General features: G+C 38.4%; 1 protein-coding gene across 10 annotated transcripts in view; it reads left to right on the top strand.

The window, feature by feature from the left end:
- MAST4 (microtubule associated serine/threonine kinase family member 4) overlaps positions 1-25,073 on the top strand; it is a 292,509-nt gene that overhangs the window by 223,474 nt on the left and 43,962 nt on the right. For 7 of the 10 annotated variants that reach the window (XM_027671417.1, XM_027671423.1, XM_027671426.1 and 4 more), the window contains 7 exons: positions 6,253-6,322; positions 9,506-9,526; positions 10,275-10,353; positions 15,984-16,141; positions 20,258-20,333; positions 21,131-21,340; positions 24,257-24,358. In XM_027671417.1, coding sequence (XP_027527218.1) covers positions 6,253-6,322; positions 9,506-9,526; positions 10,275-10,353; positions 15,984-16,141; positions 20,258-20,333; positions 21,131-21,340; positions 24,257-24,358 — 716 coding nt within the window. The remainder of the gene's footprint in view (positions 1-6,252; positions 6,323-9,505; positions 9,527-10,274; positions 10,354-15,983; positions 16,142-20,257; positions 20,334-21,130; positions 21,341-24,256; positions 24,359-25,073) is intronic. The other 3 variants (XM_027671419.1, XM_027671421.1, XM_027671424.1) reach the window with 1 other exon arrangement.

The following is a 25,073-nucleotide window of genomic DNA, read 5'->3' as shown; positions in this document are numbered from 1 at the left end:
GTGAGATTATGCAGAATATGGAGGACATTGGAGAGGACCTGCTATTCTTGTGTCTTGTCAGAGTTCAGTTTCATGCAAGGAATCTGCCCAGGTGAGTTCAGGCTCAGGATCTGGGTGCATGGATGCTCACAGCTAATCTGACTTCATGAGACCATTACACAATTGCTTGTCACTGGGTGTGAAAGGAAAAGACTGATTCTTGGATCTGCCTTTTAGGGGACTCAGTCTAACTGGTGAAAACACTGGGCACTTTAGCCACTGGGGACTCTTGCAGTGCCACCTGTCCGAGAAACATTTAGCTTCTGCACATCACACCTTTTGGTGGGTCATGCTTTCCTCACTCAGTTATGTGCACCAGTCCTCCTCAGTGTGGGAGAGAGGTTGCAGCAAACCCAGACTGTCAGTTTTCCTAGATACTTAGTTCATGTTTCACCTTCTCAGCATTTTTATGATGCATTGAGAGTAATTCTCCATCCTCTCTTCTTTATTTTTGTTTCGTCTGTTTTTATTACTTCGCTTCCCACTTTAGAAAAATCCTAACATGCTTCTGTGAGTTAAATTAAAAGCATTGGTAAAGATATGTGGCCTCTGAGAGTTCCGCTTTACAATGCTCTAGTCCCCTCGTCTAATCTTCCCTGTTTCTTGAGATCTCAAGAGTTCTGCTTAGAACACTGAATGTTCTTCTGTATCTAGAGCAAGGAGAGGTAGTGCACTACAGGTCCTTTGTAGTAGGAAGAAGAGCTATTTTGGGCATAGAGACAGAATATTTATCTGTCAGCCAGCTGGGTCCTGGCTCAAGTAGAAGTCTGTCCTGCAGTTCTCATTCAGATGTGATTAGCAACGTGTTTAGGATTTTTATATGCTTGGACATAGTGATACATACGTACAGCATTTTAGGCCAGAAATTATGATGTCTGACTGTTTCTGTTCATGTGCTGCAAAGTTACGTTATACTGTCTTTTCACGTCTTGGAAATTTAACTGAGTTTGGGCTTAAACCGTCAGACTGGCATGAGTTTACCCTGCCATGGCTTATGTTCTGACATAGTTCTGAGAGCAATCACATTTGCTTCAAGGTGAGAAATTAAAAGGAAGAGGCTACTTAAATGGTCTGGGCATACTTTGAAGTCACTTTGCTTTGGTTTTGGAAAGAAAGTCCCCAGAGATTCCTTGTTGGACACGTTACTGATTCCGTGAAACAGGAAAATGAAAGATATCATCTGCTGTGGTTTGAGTAATTCAGACGGAAAGATGGATAGATTACGCATGACCCTTGTTGTTCATGCCTTTTAAAAACCATTTTGGCTTCTGGTTTCGCACCATCAATGCTTTTTCTGACAGATGTGTTTTTCTCGGGATACTGGATCCCACTACTGTACTTTCTACTCTCAGGGAACTCCATCCATCTCTGGGGAGAGCCTGCTGTTGTCCTTCCTGAAAAAATAGTTCCATTAGTTGTTCTTATTTAGGTGGACTAAGTTCTTAATATTTGTACTGTCTTAGTTGCCAACTGGGGTTAAATCACAACAAAGGGATGAGGACCTGCAGTAACAACTCAGTACCACAGAGCTGCTCATCCACTTGTACCACCACCCTTCGGTGGGGAGGAGAATTAGAAAAAAAATGAAAAGTAAAACTCATGGGTTGATATAAGAACAATTTAATAATTGACACAAAGTAAATTAAAATATAATATTGCTATTAATGATAATGATAACAAAAATAATCATTCTAATGAAGAGGGGAATAAAATCCAAGAGAAACAAGTGATGCACAATACAATCACTCACCACCTGCTGAAGGAGTAAGATTTAGCTGTTAGGAGCAATGCTGTAAATTATACTTCTCTGTATTGTAGTAAATGTTTTATGTGGTACCACTGAGAAGACAGGCAGTAGGACAAGAATTGCAAGGTAAGTAGGAAGTTGTTTAAGGGGGTAAAGACAGGGCTTGTGCTAAAATGGGAGATACTATAAAGTGGGAGTGGAGGTTATCAGTAGCGTCCTCGGGTGTTCTTTTTGTGGCCAAACTTTTTAAATCTTCTCATAAGTGACTTTGGCAAAAAATTAGTGTAGCTGATGTAAATTTGGAACACATCCGGTATGAAATAGCATTGGGGGACTGTGTTGAAGCGAGTGAATGATCTCAAGGACTGGAATAAAAAAGTATGAAATTACATTGCAATATGCAGCACTTTGTGCTGGAGGACATGTAACAGATTCTGTCTACGGTAAGTTGTGGACTCATCCGTTATAAGGAATTTAGGTAAGGATTTGACAAATTTTTGGATCAGATGATGTTTGCAAGGAGCAGTCTATTGTAGCTGTGGAAATCAAATCTCAGAAGATATATAAAGGCAGTAATTTTCAATTTAATTTGGGAAGATTTTATGCCACTGTACAATGTCCTGGTTAGATTTCATCTGGAATACTCCCTGTATTTATGGTTATACATGTTCAAATGGGATGATGTGGGGAGAAAGCCTAGTGGGATAGAATGTGGGAACTTCTCTGTATAGGACTGAAAGACTTATTTGCTAGCCTTAGCAATAGGAAGACTGGAAAGATGGTATGGTCATCTAAAGCAGTCAGAGTTGCCTTCCCTCCCCCCTTCATAGAATGTGAAGAGAAATACGTGGTGCCCATATATACCAGAACATGAGCGGTCTTAAAGAACCATCTACCAAGTATGGCAGGGACAAACCTGACCTTTCCTATGGGATTCAATAAATTTATAAATGCCCGATGCAATTTAAGCAGTGGTCAGAACATACAAAGCTTTCTTGCAAATGGATTTAAGGAGTATGCAAACCTTTTTTTCTGTAACTGACGAAAACTAATTTGTTGTTTTCAAGCATAAATCCAGATTTTGAAATAGCTTGGGTTCATCACATGGATGGATCTCAGTGTAAAGCAGCTGCAGAAGGATTCAAAAATATTCTGTTGTCCAGCTGTGCATTCTGCTGGCTGTCACTGTTTATTATGGTATGAAAGTCAGACCTATAACTGCTGGTGGTTGATGTCTTGTTGTGTATTGTTCAGTTCATACTGTGAGTTCATCATCAATTAAACTAACACAGAGGAACATAACACTGTTATCTTGTATTATTGTGGTGCATTTTAGAAGACCATCAAATCATGACATCAAAACTTCAAGCTGGATTTGACCCATCAGGAATTTGGGATTACAATTATTGTTAATCTGGTGTTCCCTCAGCACTAACAGAAAGTCATTGCATCTGAAATTCTTTATTTTGTAAGTTGACAGCTATTAAAAATACATTAATAATATACAGTGACTGTAATGTATATGCCTTTTTAAAAGATTTAAAACATTGCCCCTCTGGCAAAGACAGAGGACTTTTTGAAGATACTTGCAAAACAATCACAGTTTAAGTAGTCTTGATATAGTTTCCTTAACAGTAGGTGCTTGCAAAATAGCTACTCTGTGTGTTTTGATGAAACAGTATTGTTTTGATAGGTTGATTGCCTATTGATTGTGTCTCCAGAGGATGCTGGTGTTAATTACCTAATGCCTAACTACCTGTCCAGTTTACTTTACCAGATCAGAAACACTGACAGTAATCTTAGTAGCATAAAGATACCCTAGGACTATAACATACAGCAGCTAGGAGATGCCAAAGAACAGCGGGATTTGACTAATAAGCGAATGCTGCACATATGGGCGGAGAATTAACTAGCGCTGGCTTTTATTTGAAAGTCTCCCTGCTGTTGACTTGCAGATGGGTGGATGAATGCTGTGATGGATGAAGGTCAGCTATAGGACTCTGGTTCTAACCCGTTTTGCTCTTCTGGAACACCACACCTTAAACCTGTGATAGCACTAGCTGTTTCTCCAGCCATTAGGGATTTGTACTTAATCCTTTGTTTCCAGCCTTGTCTGAGTTCTTAAGACTTCTAGATAAACCTACAGGATTTAGTATCCAGGTATTATGTATATGACATCACCAGTTTTGTTATTTTAAAAGCTGGTTTGCTATTGAAAGTAGTGCTTGCATGTTCATTTTCCTAATAACAGGATCTGATGCTCTTCCTGAGTAAGACTGACTTCTTTGGGTTTTGTCTGTAAGGAAGTGATCTCTGTTGATTCTAGCAACATAGCTGGCAGCATTGTGTCTCCACAAATCCAAATCCACTGCAATGACTATAAAATTACTGCATTATTTAACCATATTTTTTGCTTTTATGTGAAGATTTTGCACATATTCTAACTGATGGACAGTTAGGCATGTCCTTGATGTGTGATAAATACATGTCTGTATCCGTATGTAACTTTAAAATAGCTATCAAAGGAAAGGAATTGGTTGACAAATGCTGATTCGTAAAACTTTTTCCTGTCAAAAGCTGGTTCTGTCTCACTGTGTTAAGCCTAATTCTGTGCTTTTCTGTCAGAGTTCAAGGTAGCGTCTTTGTCTTTTTTACTTCTTGTCTAAGTCCACAATATACTCCAAAATGCAAGTCATTTTTTTCTAGTGCATTAGCTAAAGATTGTGACTATGTTATATCTGCACAGTGTTACAATTCTATTTATTTAGCTTATCTTTTGTAAATAAGCTGCTGGTAGCAGCAAAAAAATCCAGTTAGCTGTTAAATTAAATGAACTGTTGCTCTTAGTAATTTGGTGTTTACAGTTCATGCAGTTCAAGAATACATTGTGTTGGTCCCCCTGAAATCTGTGGCTTCAGATTCCCTCTGCTCCAACCCCCTTTAGGGAATGAAAATTGTTGCCACCTTGAAATTATTGAGGCCTTCAGAACTGTCTGAAGGGTAACAAAGAAGCTGGGGTCTTGAGGAGAAGGAGAGAATGTAGGAAGGACATAATTCAGCCATGATAGATAAATGGGCAGAAAAACCTTGGAGGTACTGGCTAGTGAGAGTGGAATCCTTGTCTTTTGGGGCTGTGGGAAGAGCAGCTGCAAAGACGTGATTTAGCACAGCTCAGAAACCATCTTGCATCTGCTTCTAGACAGAAAACGGGGCGGCAATGTGGGGGTGTGTGTTGCTTTCTGTGTTTGCAACCGATGGCTTGACAATTATGCTTTCTCCTATAGAGTTAATGAGATCTGTTGTGGGCATCACTATGATAAATGCAATGTTAATTCAAAAATTTGAATAGAAATCAAGGCCACTGGAAGTCCTTTCAAGGATTCACTCTATTGTGCTGGCCTTTTCCCACATAGGTAGTAGTTTTCTCCTTAAAAATTTCATGTTGATTCTCTCTGGGTACATAGGAGCTTATTTTTATCTATTGCTTATTGTTGCAATCTCATTTATGTCCAAAAATAAAATGCTGCAAAAAATACATTACTTTTTTTTTAATGTGTTGCTGTTAGAGTCGTTTTAAGAAATGTTTAGGGAAAGATTGATTGTGAGATGTATGCCAGTGCTATTTTAAATTGAATCCTTTTGGCTTTTGGTTGGGGTTTGTTTGATGTTTTGGCTGGTTTATTTGTTTGTTTGTTTATTTGAAATTTGGGGTTTTTGTTTGTATTTTGTAGTTTTTGTGGGGTTTTTTAGGGGTCATCATTATTTCTTCTTCAGATAGTGTAGGGGCTGAGGGGTGGACTCACCAGCTGCTGCCTGTCTGCTCATGCTGGTCTGCAGGAGGTCAGGTGCTCAGATATGAAGAAGTAACAGACCCTTAAGTTACAACCTGTTCACAATGTCCAGTTTCTTCTTGTCACAAAGGGTGGTAGCCTTTCCATGCCTCAGTCTAACATAACTAAGGGAAAAAAATTCAATTCACTGTGTTTCACCTGCTTGTTTGTTTTGGAGCTAGGGAAAAAAAAACAAACTAGAAAAAAATCACAATAAAACAACTGTGGAAATCCTGTAGAGACTTTGTGTAAGGGCTAAATCACTTTGATTGTGATTTTTCTATCTTTCAAATATGTTATGTCATTAAACCCCCCCCCTTTTTCTGACATTAAAAATATGTTTCAAGCTAATGTGCTGGGTTTTTAAACTTTAATTCTCAAATTATTTTGAGAATTTTCAAACTAAAAGACTAAATAAAGGTTTTTTATGAGTTATAAAATCCAGTAACTAAAAATCCAGTAGAAATGAAATGAGACTCTGTTTTGGACTTTACTTTTTGAGAGCCTATGAGAGAAGAAATTCTGAAGTTAATTTCTAACCTGCTGGAAATGCTTGGATTAATATGCCTGAATGTTTTTTAGTGGGTTCTCCCCACCCAACCTTCTAATATTTTTTTTGTGTATCATCTCCAACAGGAAGCAGTCCTCAAGATAGCCCTAGGAATTTCTCTCCCAGTGCCTCAGCCCACTTTTCTTTTGCACGAAGGTAAGAGGTTGTTTGTAGTATGCAACATGCATTTTGCATAGAGGAAATGATGTTGGACCCAGATATTAAAAGTTGATTGTAAATACATCTGTCAGGTCTATTGCTTAGAATAATGTGTGTTAACTCACTTATGTAAAATCTCCTAAACCTCAGTGTCAACAAAATTGTACTGAATGAGTGATGCAATGTGATCATACCTTTTTGAATGAAAAGAAAAAAACTTAGGGTTTGAACTGGATTAATTACAATTATCTCCTCATACACTGAGATATGCAGTAATTTTAAGCTATATAAAGGAGGGTTTTTACTGGTGTAAGAAGTGCATTGCTTATGAGAGCACTATAATAGAGGTCCTGAGTTCAGGGTCTGATTTTGCTGGCAGCAGTGATACCATTACCATACTTTGAATACCTGTCCTTGAGCTGTTTCACTGTCTGTACCACTGAGATAATTAGCATTGTCATAGGAGTGTTGTGAGGATTAATTAATATTGGTTGAATTTTTAAAGATCTAAAGTGAATTTTAAGTGGTCTGTGAAATAAATTATTATTAAATGTACCATAACCAAAGTTGATAGGATGTCGTGGGAAACTCCCTGCTTGTTCCAGTGTGGTTCCCTATCACATAACACTTTGTCAGCCTACCTCAAATAATATGTTCAGTAACTCTAAGTCTGTGTGGGTAGGCAGAGTTTATATGTTTACCCAAGAGTATATATACAAAAAATGAAATTGGAATGCTTAAGTAGTGTCATGCATGTAACTGTTGAATTTGCAGTGAAACATCACTTGCCTCTAAAGTTTTAGTTACTTTATTTTGGGAGATCAGTAAAGTAGCACACACAAGTTTTAAAAAGTAAGTGCAAGGAAATGGTTTAACTTTTTTTTTTTTTTTAAGCTCCAAAGGGGTGAAAACTTGTGTATTTTTTTCATCTGAATCTAAGTTATCAGTGACAGTAGATCTTGTCAATCTTTTTAATAGCTTGTGATGCTACTTTTTTAATCAACACCTTAAGAAAGTTGAGGGGGTTTTTTTGAATCTACTTTCTCTTGATAGCTTTTCTTTTGTCAGAGATACTGTCTCATCATAGAATTCATTTGTTTATAAGCATATTTTTAGAAAGATTCATTAAATCCAGAAGTAGCTTATAATGGAAAAAGCAGACGTGAAAGATTGAGCATTGCTTAGAAATACAGCAGCCAGGAAGTAGTTTTCCTTTCCCACCCATAATCAACAGAAAGTTTAAAACATTATGTTTTTGCAAACCTTAAAATTCAGCATGGGAAAAAAAATTGTTTACCAGTGTTTCATTTGGATTTTAACCTTTTTAGAGCCTTGTAATGAGCTCTAAATAAATTCTTTAACTGAAGAAATGGTAACACAAGTAGTTTCTTTGATTTCAAAATATTTCACTACTTCGTTGGGATTCAAGAAACATTTGGAGCAATTTGCTATAGAAAATGATTTTGTTCAATGTTTGTAGTGAAAATGCGTGATGACACTGAAGTTTAAAACAGCTTTAATGTAATGTTTTCTTAAGAATTTGTTATTTGTGGTGGTGGTGTTCTTTTTTATAACCTGTGATAGGATGCATTTTTGTTGTAAAATGGCCTGTGGTTGATGAGAGCAGTTTTCAGTCTTCTGACTTCCTGCCTTTTTTTGGTGTATTTTGTAAATTTAATGAAGACACAAAGGAAGGGAAGAACCAACCTGTGTGTGTGTGTGAGATAGAGCACGTTGAAGGAGCAGTGGCAAAGTGGTGTAGGTGTGTGGATATTCCTTTTTCATCCACTGCAACCTGTCAGTGGGGATACCAAAAAGATGAGGAAGTGTGAGAAAGGGAGAGAGAGGAAAAGGAAATGATTTGGAAGCCTCCTGGGAAGTATCTTCCCAGTGTAGCTGCTTCTCATTAACTGCTGGCCATGCTACACTGCCACAGCAAAGGGGGCTGCATCAGAGAGGTGGTCCTCAGCCATGCTGCCAGCCTCTGCCATGCAGGGCTCAAGGCAGCCTTCCCCAGGACCTTGGCAACAAACAGCAGGGTCACCTTTCTCTGCCCATATCTGGTCAAGTCATGAGTGCCCAGGAATAGCCTGTGCCTCTGGAAGCCACTGCTTCTGCTGGTACGTACGAGTCTGGCATCCACAAACCCATGGGTAGGTGACAAATTCTGCTTTCTAGAGCTGCGGGAAAGTGAGTAATACTGTACTCTAGGGCAGAGACAAGTCATGTATCAGAGTCCAGCTGAAAATGCTATACAGGCTTACTCCCCTTTCTTCCTCATCATCCCTTATGGATGACTCCTGTTCTCTTACCTTTATCTCCCAGATAATTTTTTGTGATATCCCATTCCCACTTTTGTGGCCTTTCTGTGTGATGCAGGAACCCTGTTGACTGTGAGTTACTAAGTAAGGAAGTACTTTCTCTCTCCCAGCTGCCGAATAGATATGTCTCAGCCATTTTTAAATGTTTCACCTGTGAACAGCTTTAGCTAAGCCAAATGAAGAGAAAACTACTTTTGGAACCATTTATTCATCTGGAAGTGTCTTATATATCTGGGTGAAGGAAAGAAGGGAGAAGAATTACTGAATTAAAAATGAAATTATGAAAGTGGAGGAAGTTTTTTTTCAGAGTTCAGTATTTGATACAATCAGCAATCCCTCTAGCACATATGCTCTTCATATTTTAATACTAATAATGCACTGTAGATTCTTTTCTCACACTTCATGTATTCAAAGTCCCAGAGCTTTGATTGTAGTTTGTGGATGGATAAATGGTAGTAAGAAATAATACCTTAGAGTGGAAAGAAGCAAGGGGTTTTTTTAGACAGTTTTTTTAAGGAAGGGAAGCTGCATCAAGACATTTAAGATTCCTGGTTTGACATGACTTCAGTTCTTCAAAATTACACTCTTTGTGTAAATCAGACTTGAAAGATCATCTTTGTACTAGCTGTAAAACAGATCTTCGATTCTCTTTTCCAGTCATACTGTTTGTTAATAAAAACTTATGTTTCATGTTAATAAAAACTTATGTTTCATGTTAATAAAAACTTATGTTTCATGTTAATAAAAACTTATGTTTCATGTTAGTAAAAACTTATGTTTCATGTTAGTAAAAACTTATGTTGAAAATTTATGTATTGTTTTGCCTTTTTTTAACATATTTGATACAATTGTACTCCAGTCATGGGCATCGAAATGACAGGTAATTGTTACTTTCTCAAAAATCCAGACATGGCTCCCATAGTTGTTTATTTGATTTGCGACTTTGAATGTTCAAGTTCCATGTTGTCTGTTGTGTAGCTCACCTCAGGCAGTGAAGAACATAAATTGCTTTTGGTTATAATTTTTATATGTATTTTGTTTTTTTGTTCTGAGTGAGCATGATTTTTTGCTGCAGAATTTTTTTTCCCGTTTTACGTGTTAACATTTAACAAGTTTAGTTTTACCTAATCATTCTTTACAGTTATTTGACATTAGCCTGCTAGTTTGCTGTATCCTGTACTGATGCCACTTAAGAACGCACTACCCTTGTATTTCAAGCAGACTGTGATGGCTATATGTGGTTCAGAGCACTATAGTTTGCATTTGTTCATAAAATTTTTAATTTGCTTATTAATTTTCATCTGATGGACCTAAAGAGTTGTAAATTCCTTGTAGTCCATTTCTGTGTGTATTAGTTAGACCCCAACTCTGTGGAGCTGTTCATTCACTTTGTGGTTTTTTCATCTTATAGAATTTTAATTTGAAAAACACACTAAAAAATAATCTGTAAGCCTAAGTCATCCTTGGTAAATGCTTGTTTATTGTGGTCCCTCGTGAAAGTATACTGTTTATAAAAACCCTGTTTGCATCATGATTTTGGAATGCAATTTTGCACAGTAGTACTTCCACAGATGTTTCTGTGTTAGGATACTGCAGTGTTCATTTGACTAACCTTGATTTCACAACAGGACTGATGGTCGCCGCTGGTCTTTGGCTTCCCTCCCTTCTTCTGGCTATGGTACAAATACACCCAGCTCAACTGTTTCTGTAAGTATCCACTTTGCTGTGGTGGTGGATTTCTCCTACGTGCTTCAATGTAGGTTTTGTTACAGTTAATAGACTTGGAATTAATATGTGATGTGAAACTGCTTTACTTCACTGAAATAGGAGAAAACTTTAGGCAATGTGTGCTTTGCTTAGAGATAGTTTCTGGCAGTGAGTAATGTTTAACTGCCCCCTTTCGATCTGCCTTATTTTAACCGTATGGTAGTTAGGTATCAAGTCTTAAATGAGGCTGCCTTGATAAAAAAACTACTCTATGATATGATTCATCCGTCCTGGGTTAGACTGCTGTCTTAAGATGGGATGAAGTACACATAATGAGATAAGTCTGACTTATTAATTTTTGCCTGTTGGAGCCATTGTTTCGATGTGATTTTCTGTCAGCCTCACTGCTATACATATACAATTTGACTTGTGATACATGCCACAGGAGTGCGTGATATCCTGCTTCAATACTTAGGAGCTGGGCAGTGGGAGAAATATCAGTCTGTATGTCTTGTTCATCTCTATTCTGCAGAGGAGTACAACCTGGACGTCGTATTCTGTGTTACAGCCTGGAACTAAGCTGTTTGTTGTGATAGTCACACCTGAGAGACTGGGGCAATAGAGTTGTGGAGGAAGCCTTCTTCAGAAATAGCAAATAGTTGACATCTTGACAGTTACGTAGCATCTTCTGCAGTTAAAGGCTTGGACTGTGTAGATCCAGCTGTGGCTCTTCAATGTTTTATATATTTAGCCTTGTTTTTATGTTTTATGAATGATATGTATTACTACTGAACAGGTGATACCTGATTTTTTTTTTTTAGACTGTTTCTTTTACAATAAAGTAGGCTTTCTCTTCCCATGGTTTGGTCTGTTTCTCTTGTGAAGCAGTTGTGTTAAACATTCTGTACAATGATGAAACATGATCATTTTATGTTATCACAATCATAGAATATTCTGAGTTGGAAGGGACCCGCCAGGATAATCAAGTCCAACTCCTGGCCACATCCCAGGAGTCACACCATGTGCCTGAGAACATCGTCCAAACACTTCTTGAACTCTGTCAGTCTTGGTGTTGTGACCTCTTCCCTGGGAAGCCTGTTCTAGTGCCCAGCCACCCTCTGGGTGAAGAACCTCTTTCTAATATCCATCCTAAACCTCCCCTGACACAACTCCAGGCCATTCCCTTGGGGTCCCCTCATTGGTCATCACAGAGAAGAAATCAATGCCCATCCCTCTTCCCCTCATGAGGAAGTTGTAGACTGCAATGAGGTCTCCCCTCAGTCTCTGTTATTATATTTTTGTCCACAAAGACTTCTGGGAAGACAATTCTATCTGTTGTAAACCAAACTGAACCTTTTCTTGTATCTCAAGAACTTTTCCTCAGCATCACTGATTTTTGACGTGTGCTTTCCTTTGTGGATAGATCTTGCTTTTGCCAAGTAAATTCCTTGGTTTCACATTAATTCCTTAACCACTTTTCCATGGGGCATATTTGTATACCTGTCACGGGGACTAGATCAAGTGTGCTGTGTTCTTCACCTAAAATATATTGTAAAGGAGGTTATATCAGATAAAAGTAATAGCCATAGAAACATCGTTGTTATAAGAAACAGACTTGTACTAGAAATGAAATTAAAAGCTGTGTCAAAAACAAACCAAAACACAGTTTTAATTTTCTGTCCATATTCACAGCTTTTCCTTTGTCATCTTCAATTTTAAAATGGTAATTCTAATTCATGTACTTAAGTTTACTAGATACTGTCGTCATCTGGGAATGTGAAGCAATTTTACATGGTATTTGCATTTCTTACAAAAAAGTATAGCACTGTCATTTATGGACTTAGTTACCTTAACTTCTGTAATATACCTTTGTTGACTTATCTCACGATTTTTCCTGACTAAACATAGTGTATTAAATAGATAAAATTAAATATTAAATAGATGTCTTCCATAGCATTGAACAAACATTTTCTGACTTGTGAAAATAATGTTTTTCCAATAAATACATTTGAATTTTATTGAAGAAAACAGCAGTAGAGATTCATGCCATATGTATCTGTGATGTCCCACCCTTAAGGGGAAAGGAACACCCAAGACTTGTAGATGCTCTGGGTCAAAAGAAATGAGAAAAGTCTGACGGTTCACAAAAAGCTCAAAGTTTTATTAGTAAATTACACATTTGGTGTGGAAATTGGTATATTAGTCCCGACCTACTATACAAGCACATGGCAGTGGGTTTTGGATAAAGGGGTATGGTGAAAAAAAAAGAAAGATGGGAAAAAAGAAAGTGAAAGATATCACCAGACCTGCTTTCAGCATCAGCCCAGCTGATGGGATGTCTGGGTTCTGGGGGTGTCCTTGGGCTTGGGAGGGGGGTACCTTTTTATAGATAAGCTTTCCCCACCCTGAAGGCAGGTTTTGTGCTTTCTATGTAAATTAGTTACCGTGTGCAGTCCATTCTTCCAGACTTTTCTGGAAATGGGTCAGAAAGCTTTGGGGGTCTTGGGTGGTTCTTAGGCTGTAATGTGTTGTGCATAACTGTGTTATCTACAGTATCTCACAGTTAGTTTTTTGTTTTGTTTTGCCCTAGAATCCTCTGATGCTTATGAGCCCTGCAAAAGCACTGGGACAACCTTTGAATTCTAAATCTAGTCACTATTTCTTCACTTCTTAGTAGAGATGTTTTTCACTTTCTTCTTTTACTGACTGGATGACTTATGTGAATCATGAAATCAAAGCTAGAAGTGCACCCATCTAATGGGTTTCATATACTTTTTCAGAATCTGGAAGAGCTAGCACTGTGCAGCCTCCTCCACATTATTACTAATTCTTAGAGGCAATGAGAGATCACTTCATACAACAGCCTGAGGGTACATACAGAACACTCCTGTTTCAGTGGTATATAAATAAAATTCACATTCATCTAGACATGTATTAACCAGAGAGCAGAAATAGTTTTTACACATCACAGTAGAGCAGAACTTTGTTCTTTACATGCAACTGAAAGTCAAAGCAGGGCTGAAGTGTCCGTAGTTACCACAGTTATTCTTAGGTGACTGTAGCTCACTATTTCTTGTTAGCCTGTTTATCTTTTTTTCAATATTGAAAGTGAAGAGATTGATGGAATTACCCACTTAATGGATAATTGTGGGTTTAGAAGTGGTGCTAGTACCACATATACCAGTTCTCACAACAAAGTGGAAATTAAAATATCTTCTGCTAAATTATTCAATTGAAAAAAGCTTGTAGTGTGTCATATACCAGCAAAGTTGGATCAGATCATGCCAGTTATGAGATACAGTTGAGATGATTGTGTCTTCTAGAAGAGCAAGTCTATAAAACTGATAAATTGAAAGAATACACAGTTGCATATCTTTACCAGGAGATTATACTCTTGGAAGCTTATTGGGATGAGAAGTAGGACAAGGAGATAGAAAAAGAGACTTTGGGGTTGCTTTAGCTGGTATTGGCTGCAAATTTGCAGTTCTTTGTTGGAAGAACAGTTTGCATTTCCATAATGCACTGTGGTTGTACATATTAAAAATATTTTAAGGCTTGTGTGATTTTTGGAGCAGGCATTCTAGAATGTCAGGGCAGCTCATTTTCTAAAGAATTTTGCTGTGAGAATTTGCATTTGTGTTGAGATCAGAATTCAGATCACCAAGAAAATGCACTTTATGCCTTCAATGGTCCTGATACAACTGAGAGTGGTTGGCGTTAGGAAGATTCTCACTTCAATCCTGTTGGATCTAAACTCTGTGATACCTTTTTTGAGGGAAAGTGTGATATGAGTTATTTTCCTACTGATCTTCCCAGAATCCCTTGAAACTGAAGAGTTAGAGAATGACTTTATAGAAGTAGACATCTGTGATGTTCTTTATTGGGAAATTTCCCTGTGCTAGAGTATTTTTGATCTTACAGAGCATGGCTGTAGGAATTATGCTGTGAGGTTAACTGCAACAAGCTGCTCTAGTGTGAGATAAGAAAAAACTTAGTTATGCTGTGTACTGAATGATGCATGGTAATGTGCGAAGGCAGAATTCCATGCATGAGTTACTGTAACTTGACAAGTTACTACCTGTCATTCGAACTGTGGTAAATTCCTGATGTGCGTGCTTCTTTCTTAGCCCCCGGCAAAGTGAGGTAACACAATCTTGCTAACTTCAGCTTGTTCTGATGTGGTGAAACATTCCCCTGTAGCCCAGTCCTGCTTAACCTTTTCCACCAGTTTTCTTCTTTTTTTGCTTTTAAGGGATGATTTAATGAGATTTAGTGTAATAAGAAAACTTTCTTGAGCTTCTAAGAATTAGGATATATTCAGCCTTTACCACACAAGTTGCCAGGAGATTAAAAAGACCTCATAGTCTCTGTGCTTACCAGCCTGGATATTACCTACTAACCGTAGGTTAGTAGGGCAGTATTTGTACAGTACGAAAGTTATTGATTTCCCTCACTAGAAATGATACAGCAAAGAAACTCTTGCCTCCAGAGAAGTCAGATAAGCAGTAATCTGCACGTGAAAATTGATACACAGAAGAAATTAATTTTCTTGAAAAATCAACTGGAGACTAAAGAGCTCCAGAAAGATGTCCAAGTTTTTAATCTTTTTCCCTACTGCAGGCAAAATAAAAGTAATGTCTGCATGGTACAAGGCAGCTTTGTGCAGTCATACAAGAATATTTGAGAATCAGCTATCTTGGAAACTAGTTTTGGTACCAGAAACAATAGATCATTTCTCTTGTCTACATTTGTCAGTCCACATTAACAAAGCTGCCTGTAATGTCTTGAACTATGTTCGTGTTCTTTACAAGGGTATCAGATCCCGGATCATAGAAGAAATTTCAAAGTTCTACCCTCCAAGCATCTAGCATGGCTCAGGGAGCTAGCCACAGTGCATAAAAGACAGTAAAATATAATAGTATGATGATCTGCACTGCTCATGCAAAGCAGCTGTATACATGAAATCTTGCAAGGGTAGTTATTGTGGTACCACTTCCAATTTCATACCTCTCTGTATCCTCTGGTTTTTTACTGAGTGGATGGCTTTCGCTTTTTGTCAGCCATATATCCTGTCTTGATAAGTGTATTAAGTTCTTTCATTTTTCAATGTACACGTTTTTAGAAAAGATTAGCATATGAAATTTTTCATCAAGAATTTATATTGTATTTAATTTTATTTTTAAAAGCATTAGTAATGCGTTAAATATGGTTAATGGCATACCTTTATTGTGAAGATTTACAATTGGCATTGTGACAGTAAGTTGTATTCTACAGTTATCATACTTACACTATTCCAGTAACTAATTTTCAGCAGACTCCATTTTAACTGTTATTATGTATTGTTGATTGTTACTGACATCAGATGTCACCTTTGCCCTAGGAAATTTAAACTTGTGAAATGCAATGTCTCTTCCTTCTGGGACTAGAGTTTTGGTTTTTTTAATACTTTATGTATAGTTCATGAGTTTGAGGCTAATTACTTATTTTCTTCTTTAAATTGGTAGTCAGGCATGAGAAACAGTAACTGTAGTTTTTAAATAATATGACTTTATTTATGAGCACCAAATGTGGTCTTCAAAATGTTTTTTTTTCACTCTAATAGAAGCTTGTGTTCTGTTCTGCTCTTGTAGTCATCCTGCTCATCCCAAGAGAAACTACATCAGTTACCGTACCAACCGACACCTGATGAACTACATTTTTTGTCTAAACATTTCTGTACCACTGAGAGCATTGCCAGTGATAACAGATGCAGGACCACTGCAATGCGCCCTCGGTCCCGAAGTCTCAGGTGAGTTTGTATATCTGCAAATAGGAGTTGGATCTAAATCCACATATTATGGAGCATCATAGTTTTGTACATTGAAGGTGTTTACATACAGAAGTATGTAACTGAGGCTGAATTCAGATTAGTCCTTTTAAATACTTACTCTAGTTTTGATCATGACTTACTTCAGTGGTAAATATTGTTAAGATAGGTCTTAATGTGAAGGCAACTAACCTGCAGACACTGTCTTGATGACCTAGTAATTAATCATCTGATTGTAGCATTCCCTTTCTGAATTTATGTACCTATGCTGTCTTAGTGGATTTGTCTGTGAACATCTGTAACAGATTGTCCATATCAGTAAAAGGACTCACCATTATGATTATCTTGAGACAAAGTTTAGTGTTCATTTTTGACCATTTAGAAAGCCAGAGCCAGTTATAGAATCACAGAATGATTTAAGTTGGAAGGAACATTAAAGATCATCTTGTTCCAACCCCCCCTGCCATGTGCAGGAACACCTTCCACTAGACCAGGTTGCTCAAAGCCCCATCCAGTCTGGCCCTGAACACTCCCAGAGATGGGGCATCCACAATTTCTCTGGGTTACAGTATCTCACCACCCTCACAGTAAAGAATTTCTTCCTAATATTTAATCCAAGCCTGCCCTCAGTTTGCAGCTATTACCCTTTGTCGTCTCACTACATGACCTTGTAAAAATCCTCTCCTGCTTTCTTATAGGCCCTCCTGTACCCCCTAGAGTACCTTGTAGGTACTAGAAGGCTGCTGTAAGGTTTCCCCAAAGTCTTCTGTTCTCCAGGATAAACAACCCCAACTCTCCCAGCCTGTCATCATAGGATAGGTGTTCCATCCCTCTGATCATCTTTGTGGCCCTGTTCTGGACTTGCTCCAGCAGGTCTGTCTTTTTCCTGTGCTGAGGACCTCAGAGTTGGACACAAAACTCCAGATGGGGTCTCTGTAGAGCAGAATAAGGGGGGAGAATCACCTCCCTTGACATTCTGGCCACACTACTTCTGATGCAGTCCAGGATGCAATTGTCTTTCTGGGGTGCGAGTACACATTGCCAGGTTATTTGTAACTTCTTGCCCACCAACACCCCTGAGTCCTTCTCTTCCTGGCTACTCTCAGTCCATTCTGTGCCCAGCCTCTATCCGTGTTTGTGATTGTCCCAATCCAGGTGCAGCACCTTGCACTTGGCTTTGTTGAACTTCATGAGGTTTACATGGGCCCAGTGCTCAAGCCTGTCAAGGTCCCTCTGGATGGCCTCCCTTCCCTCCAGCGTGTCAACTGCACCATACAGCCTGGTGTCTTTGGCAAATGTGCTGAGGGTGCCCTCGATCCGAGTGCCATGTCCCTGACAAAGATGTTACACAGCATCAGTCCCAATACCGACCCCTGAGGAACACCACTCCTCACTGGTCTCCTCTTGAACACTGAGCTGTTCACAAGTGTTTGAGTGTGACTATCCAGCCAATTTGTTATCCGCTAAGAACTCCGTCCATCAAATCCATGTATTTCTAGTTTAGAGACAAGGTTGTGGTGGAGGACAGTATCAAATGCTTTGCACAAGTCCAGGTAGATAACATTAGTTGCTCTTCCCTGCTGCACCCACACTGTAACCCCATCATAGACAGCCACCAGATTCGTCAGGCATCATCTGCTCTTAGTGAAGCCAGTTGTCTGGCTTCAATCACATATTTTCCATGTGCCTTACCGTAGTTTTCAGGAGCATTTCCTTCATGATCTTGCCAGGCACACAGATGAGAACAATTGGCTTGTAATTCTCCAAGTCTTCCTTATTTCTCTTTTTAAAAATGGAGGTTATATTTTCCCTTTTCTAGTCACTGGAAACTTCACTTGACTGCCACAGCTTCTCAAATATGATGGATAGTGGCTTAGCCACTTCCTTCACTAGTTTCCTCACAACCTGTGGATGCCTTATACCGCATCCCGTAGTCTTGTGCACCTTCAGGTTCTTTTGAGGTCTTGAACCTGATCTTCTCCCACAGCCAGTGATTCTGCGATCTCCCAGTCCCTGCCTTTGCCTTTTGCAACTTGGGCAAAGTGGATGGAGCACTTGCCAGTGAAGAATGAGGAAAAAAAGTCGTAAAGTACCCCAAGCTTCTTCATGTCCCAGGTAACCAGGTCTCCCATTTCCAGAAGGAGAGGGCCCACATTTTCCTTAGTCTTTCTTCTATATCTGTTTCTTCTATCACTGATATACCTATAGAAGCTTTTCTTGTTGCCATTGACCTCCCAGGCCAGATTTGATTCTATCAGGGCTTTAGCTTTCCTAACCCAATGCCTGTCTGCTCAGACATTCTCTCTGTATTACTCCCAGGCTACCAATCCTTGCTTCCACCCTTTGTAGGTTTCCTTTTTGTGTTAGAATTTGTCCAGGAGTTCTGTGTTCATCCAGACAGACCTCCTGGCATTTCTGCCTGACTTCCTCTTTATTGGGATGCATCACTCCTAACCTCAGAGGAGGTGACCGCTGAATATCAACCAGCTCTCTTGGGCTGCTCTTCCCTCTAGGTCTTTATTCCATGGTACTGTAACAAGCAGAGCCCTGAAGAGGCCAAAGCCTGTTCTCCTGAAGGCCAGAGCTTTCTGTATGCTCTCTTTGCTGCCCTAAGGATTGCAAACTTAACCATTTCATGGTTACAGCAGCCCAGGCTGCGCTTGAGCTTCGCATTCCCCACCAGCCCCACTTTGTTGGTGAAAATAAGGTCCAGCATAGCACCTATCCTCATTGACCTCTATATCGCTTGGAGAAGTTATCAGCAGCACATTCCAGGAACCTCATGGATGGCTTCTGCCCTGTTGTGTTGTAATGAGCTCTCACTCAGCTCCTCATTTGTCCATAGGCAGAGCTCCATGCACTCCAACTAGTTACTGACTTAGAGGATGACATCCCCTCCTCATCTCCCATGCTTGTCCTTCCTAAAGAACTTGTATCCTTCCATTCCAACAGGCCAGTTATAGCAGCCATTTCACCACGTCTCCGTGATGCCAGTAAGACCGTAGCCCTGCAGGCATGTGTGCATTTCTAATGCCTCTTCTTTATTCCCCATGCTCTGTGTGTTTGCATAGAGGTACTTAAGTTGAGCCTTGATGAACATACTGCTGACTTACTGCTTGAAGTAGCTGGATTTCCTTGTGCTGCTGTTCAAGTGCTCTCCTGCTAACCTGTGATCTCCCTGTAGGCTCTGGGCGTCTCTTGCTGGCCCTGATATCAAAGTAGTAGAAGTGGGGTGGATTGAGGTTCCTCCTTCCCAAAAATTTAAATTCTTCTGCTAATGCAAGAAACCCCTATGAATGTATTATGATAAAGTCACTCCTAGAGGATTGCCCCCTTTGTTGGGTCCTCTTCCTGCTCCACATCTTTTAGGCCAGACTGCATGGGCCAGTTCACCAACACAGGAAATTCAGATTTAGATTTTTTTAAAGGGCTTTGTAGTGGACAGTGAGTCTCATGTTAGCAAAAAGTAGTTTTGTAGGTTAGCCAAATTGATGAGTATCTTTTCTGGATTCTTTTCATCAAAGTCTTGTGCTTTGTATACAGGCACAATGCCCTTGCTTTGATGGACTCATGCATATGTATGACATTATTTGTAGGAAGTTACTACCTTTATCTGCTAGTCAGACTCAAAATAGATTGTTTTGATTTTATTTTTTTAAATTATCTGTTTAAAAAAACAAACGAAACCCAAACAAACCCATTGCTGACTTTTTCTCTTGTAGCTGCTAGAGTTCTTGGTCAGATCATGCTATTTTGATTGTATCTAAGCAGGTATAACCATAACTAACAGTTAAATACATCTCCGCTGCCCTTCTGAGAAAAAGAGGATGTTCAGAGGTGTTGCAAAACTGCTTCTGTCTTGAAATGTATGTACAAAGTAAGAATAACATAGTTAGCAGTTAGATGTTAAGTATATTAAATAATTGTGAGGATTTTGACAGAAATAGGAGAAAGGAACCAAGTGTACCACTGATGAGAGAATGGACCTTTCCAGTGAAGCTTGTGCTTTCTGTTACAAATAAATCATACAAAAATATAATAACTGTACTGAAGTTCATGCTGAGACAAGTGTAAAGGGATAATTTACTTTACTTGCAGCCCTGGACGTTCTCCTGCTTGCTGTGACAATGAAATAATTATGATGAACCATGTCTACAAAGAAAGGTTCCCAAAGGTAATGTGTGTGTGTAAAAAAGGAAGAAATTTCTTTGTATTTCTTCCTATAAATACGAAAAGAGATTTGTCAGGATTTTCAGAGCAATTGAGCAACAATCTGAAGTGTGAACAACTCACTCATCTCAGTTTCAGGTATGAATGAAGATGTATGGAATTACTTTTTAATAATAAGAATATCTTTGAGGGGTTTTTTTTAAGGCATCCGCAGTTCTGTGAGAACCAGACAGTTGGTTCTGTAAAATCTGCAGACATCTGGGAACTTCCAGACATATTTGGCAGAACCTGTGAGCCTGTGGTGCTTTTAATTAGTCAGTTGTTCATTCAAACTGCCCAGTATAATATTTTTGTGGAACAATCTTTATGAAAGGAAGGAGGATATTCTCGTCTGTAGTATCTGCAGTTTTAACAGAACAAAGGAGACCGCACAAGTTCTCCCTCTCTCCCTCTCTCCCTCTCTCCCTCCTTCCCTCCCTCCCCACAGTTATGGGTGCTCCTTTGGTTCTCTTTAGTGATCATCACAAGATTAGTGCGCAGTTAATCACCAGTTGCAGACAAGGGGAGGAGCTGAATAGTTGAACAATAAGGCTGTTGCTTTTCTGGACTGGTAATGTGGGGAAGTGTCATCTGTCACTTCGTCTTTCAGTGTACTTGTTTTTTTGGCATCAGTCATTTCATGCATTCCAGCTGGGTAAATTCTTAGGCAGTACAGAAATGTTCTAGAATAAGAAATAAGCTTTTAGGCTGTTAGTTTCTTGTAAAGCTGATTTAATGTATTGCATAACTACTTCTCTATAGGCCACAGCTCAGATGGAAGAGAGGCTTCAGGACATTATAACAAATCATTCTCCAGAGAACATCCTTCCCCTGGCAGATGGAGTTCTCAGTTTTACCCACCATCAGATCACAGAATTGGCTCGAGATTGTTTGGATAAATCTCACCAGGGCCTCATCACATCACGATACTTCCTTGAGTTACAGCAGAAATTAGACAAATTGCTACAGGAGGTATGAGCCATGAGACTGTTATGTTTGCTTGAAAAATGGGTGAAATCTGTTTGCCTAAGAGTTGTCTTGAATGGTGTCATGAATCATGACTCTTCACTCAAGTAGTTGTCAAAGTTGTATTCATATCTCTTTTAGTCTACATAATAACCACTGCAGAAATGATAAGGCATCCTAGTATGCTGGTCTGAAATAGATGGGTTGTAAAGATTTCAGAAACAACAGCACTGCAAGTTATAAATTGCTTACAGAGGTGTGTGCATAAGCCCCAAAGGAGAATGCTTGCTGTTCAATTTACTGTAAATAAATGAGGAAACATACACACTTTGCTTTTTATCAACCCTGCTGATTGCCTGCTGTGTTGAGAAAGCAGTCAACAACCCCTAGCTTTTCATTAGCAAGAGGTTAATTAATTATTTATTATTTCTAACATTCCTTTTGTAATTGAACTGTTTGTTAACAGAAATAATGTAATTTCTAAAAGTGTTGAAACTTTCATAGAATGACCAGCTAAATGAATTATGAAGAACTTGAAATTTAACAAATGCACTTGACATAAGTCGCTGCAGTTTATTAATGTATCATTTTTAAAACAATGAGTGAGGCATGTAATATACTCGTTTGTGTGGGATCTGATAGTACATTATAAACCAAAGTTAATCTGATAGACCAGCAGATTTGATATTAACTTGAAATTTTCCAACTGATATGTTAAGATGCGATGGCCATCTTAATTTATGTTTTCTGTTTTCTTTAGAATGCAAAAGCAGTTGCTAAAGGTTTTGGTTTGGTTTGTTTTTTTTTCCTGTGCTGCTTGTTTGTTAACTTCTACTGAGTAAATAGGATTTCTGCAACTGGTGTATTTTAAAGTTTTTCTCTTCATACAGCAATGCAAAACCTAAGACATCAGTGATTTATTTCTGGATTATTGAAACCCTATTTTTTAAAACATTAAAAGTACATAGAGGTTGCTTGCTAGTCAAGAGGAGGTTTTGAACCAGTGACCTTCTTGTGAAACGATCATACTTTTATGATGCCAAATTGTAGGCATAATTGGCCAGTTGATAATGTCAAAATACAAGGAAGCATGTCTAAGCTAAGATTCACTGAACCACTGTTATCATTGTTAACAGTATAACCTTTAAAATGGCTACATATTTAGGGAAGTTCAGTGTATATGTTCACTATTAACACCTCCCCCAAAACCCACTAAAAAAAAAGCTCCAGCAAATTATTCTTCAATCTGCATATAAAGCAGTGCATTATTAAAAAAATTACCAAAATGCTCATTTTGTCATGTTCTATGATGCTAATTCTATATTATGAAAAAGTTTCCTGTTCTGCAAAGACATTATACCTTAAAATATTCAGACCTTTGAGTCCACTGCATACTTGTTAACGGCATAATATGACAGTACAAAAACTTTTTCTTTGCATGACTTGGTTCTGGGCAATTAGTTGTGCAATGGATTCATGCAATTTATTTGTTGTTAGTTCTCAGCTGCAATGATCAGTAGAAAGTTGCATTTCCTGCAGCTACTTGGCACTAAGCGTAACCAGGGGAAGACTCCCTTGACATTTGAGGAGCTTGGTTCAGCCAGCATTTTTATAATTCTGAGGTCAAGGTCAAGTGGACCTGAATGTTTTCCTGCTCCATCCATCTTAAATGTAATATGTATTGAAATTTTGTTCACTTATGCACTTAACTGTTCACAAAACTCTACAGACATGCTTTAAATTTTGCTAGTGGTTAAAATAGGCAGGTCTTTTGTTTACAAAAGAGTTTTATTGGACTTAGTTGATAATGTTCAGAGTTATGCTTCTATCCAATCAAGGTTCTTTTGAAATCTGTTGCAGAGTGCTAGATTTCTGCCGTTTTCTTTTTTCCTTTTTTAAACTCTACGAATTAATTCATCTCAGATATTTGATGGTTTTTAAAATTGTGGTACTTATGTTAAGAGCTGTATTCATAGCTTCCTGTTTTTTAATAAAAAATATAATGTGTTATATGAAAAGTACTTATTTGTCCATATTAATTATTTTTTTAAGTGTCAGTTTCTTAGTTCTCTTTGTGGTTTTCAATAAGCAAGAGATGATGAGAAATTTAAGTCTGCAGCTTCTACTGTTCAGAACAAAGAAATGCTTTGATATTTGAGGGAAGAGCTATTAATATGTTTATACTGTTTCCTTGCATTCATTGGCATTCTTAAATTACGTAATTTGTTCTTAGAGCAAAGCGTTTAAAGAAATTTGAAATTCAGCACAGACCATTGTGCAGATATTATCAAGCCTTCTAGAAGTACTTTTTCTGAATGTATTCTTTTATAACGTTTTCCCCCATTTTTGGTAATCTTTGTAGATCTCAGTTTTCGTTGTCTTCCTATCTACATGTACCTCTACATGGAGCCTCTCTGCAAGTGTAGTTTTTATGTGTTCACAAATGTCATTGTCATTTCACTATGACAACTGACTATGGGAAATCAGTATCAATTTGGCATGAATGTTGCTTGTGTCTTTTAATATTATTTAGGTTAGTTTTCATTTCATCCTAAAATTATTAACAAATTGAGGCACAAGCTACATGTAGGGATCTGTGTTGTGTTGAATTTTGTCCCTTTTGCAAAACTGGTAATAATACCATGTAAGCTTAAGAAACAAGCAAAAAAAACGTAGGTATGTGTCCATTATAGGTACTTTTATTTTGTTGTTACAGTGTTAGAATTGTAGAAATGGGGTTACTTTATTTTAAAATTAGTGTTGCTCAGATCCTTGTTATCTCTGCTGGCATCTTGAACTTGAAGTGCTGTTTGTATCAAGTACATGCTTCAAACCCTCAGAGGTGTCCCAAATATCATACATACTTTCCTGCAGTGCACTGAATGTGATTTTGTTTAAAATCACTTTATTTTTATCTTTTAGGCCCAAGAGCGATCAGAGAGTGGAGAAATGGCATTTATTAAACAACTTGTTCGGAAAATCCTGATAGTTATTGCTCGTCCTGCTCGCTTACTGGAATGCTTGGTAAGGTCATGCTTATTATGAGTAGTACTTTTCACTTGCTAGTGTAGGAAATTTCTGGTTTAGTATTCAAGGCCCTTTAAAAACTTTTTTTGGAACATGTCAAACAGTGGGGTAGGACTTCATTGTTGGTGGGATCCCTTTCACTTTTATTTCAGGAACATAGGAGTGTCAGGGCTTTCCTGCAGTTTTGTTTGCTTCCTTGCTATTGCAGGTACTATGGTATAGAACCCTTTTCATCAGTTAAGGAAGCTGCTGTTTGGAACCAATTGGGTTTTTCTGTTGGCTTGTTAGAATTCATTATTTCTTGGGAAGACTTCCTGAGTTGTAATTGGTGTTCTTCCCATTGTTCTTACCAGTTTCATAATTTTGTTTCACTTAGCAGCTGCCAGAGCTCTAAGCGGCTTGAAGTCAGCTCTGCTGTACTTGATCTGGGGAAAATAACAGCAGACGGATTAGGCTGCCTGCATATATGGGTAGTTGACATTATACTAGGAACCAGAAGGAGCAGAAGACTTTATTTACTTATGCATGAGCATAGCACCAATGTTGTCAGACTGCATTAATTTGTGTGAGCTGTGTGGGCGTCTCTGCTTTTCTCATCCATGCTGCAGGAGCTGGGATGGCTCAGGTGCGGGAAGTTGCTCCTGCGCACAGAGCCAGTGTGCTTCAGTTGTTCAGTGGAACTAATAAATGCTTGCAGAACACAATGTATTCA

The sequence above is a fragment of the Neopelma chrysocephalum genome, unplaced genomic scaffold, assembly GCF_003984885.1.
Source record: "Neopelma chrysocephalum unplaced genomic scaffold, ASM398488v2 Primary Assembly neopelma1_97102, whole genome shotgun sequence".
NCBI lineage: Eukaryota > Metazoa > Chordata > Aves > Passeriformes > Pipridae > Neopelma > Neopelma chrysocephalum.
Note: the sequence above shows the minus strand (reverse complement) of the source record. Positions and strands in the feature narration are given on the sequence as shown.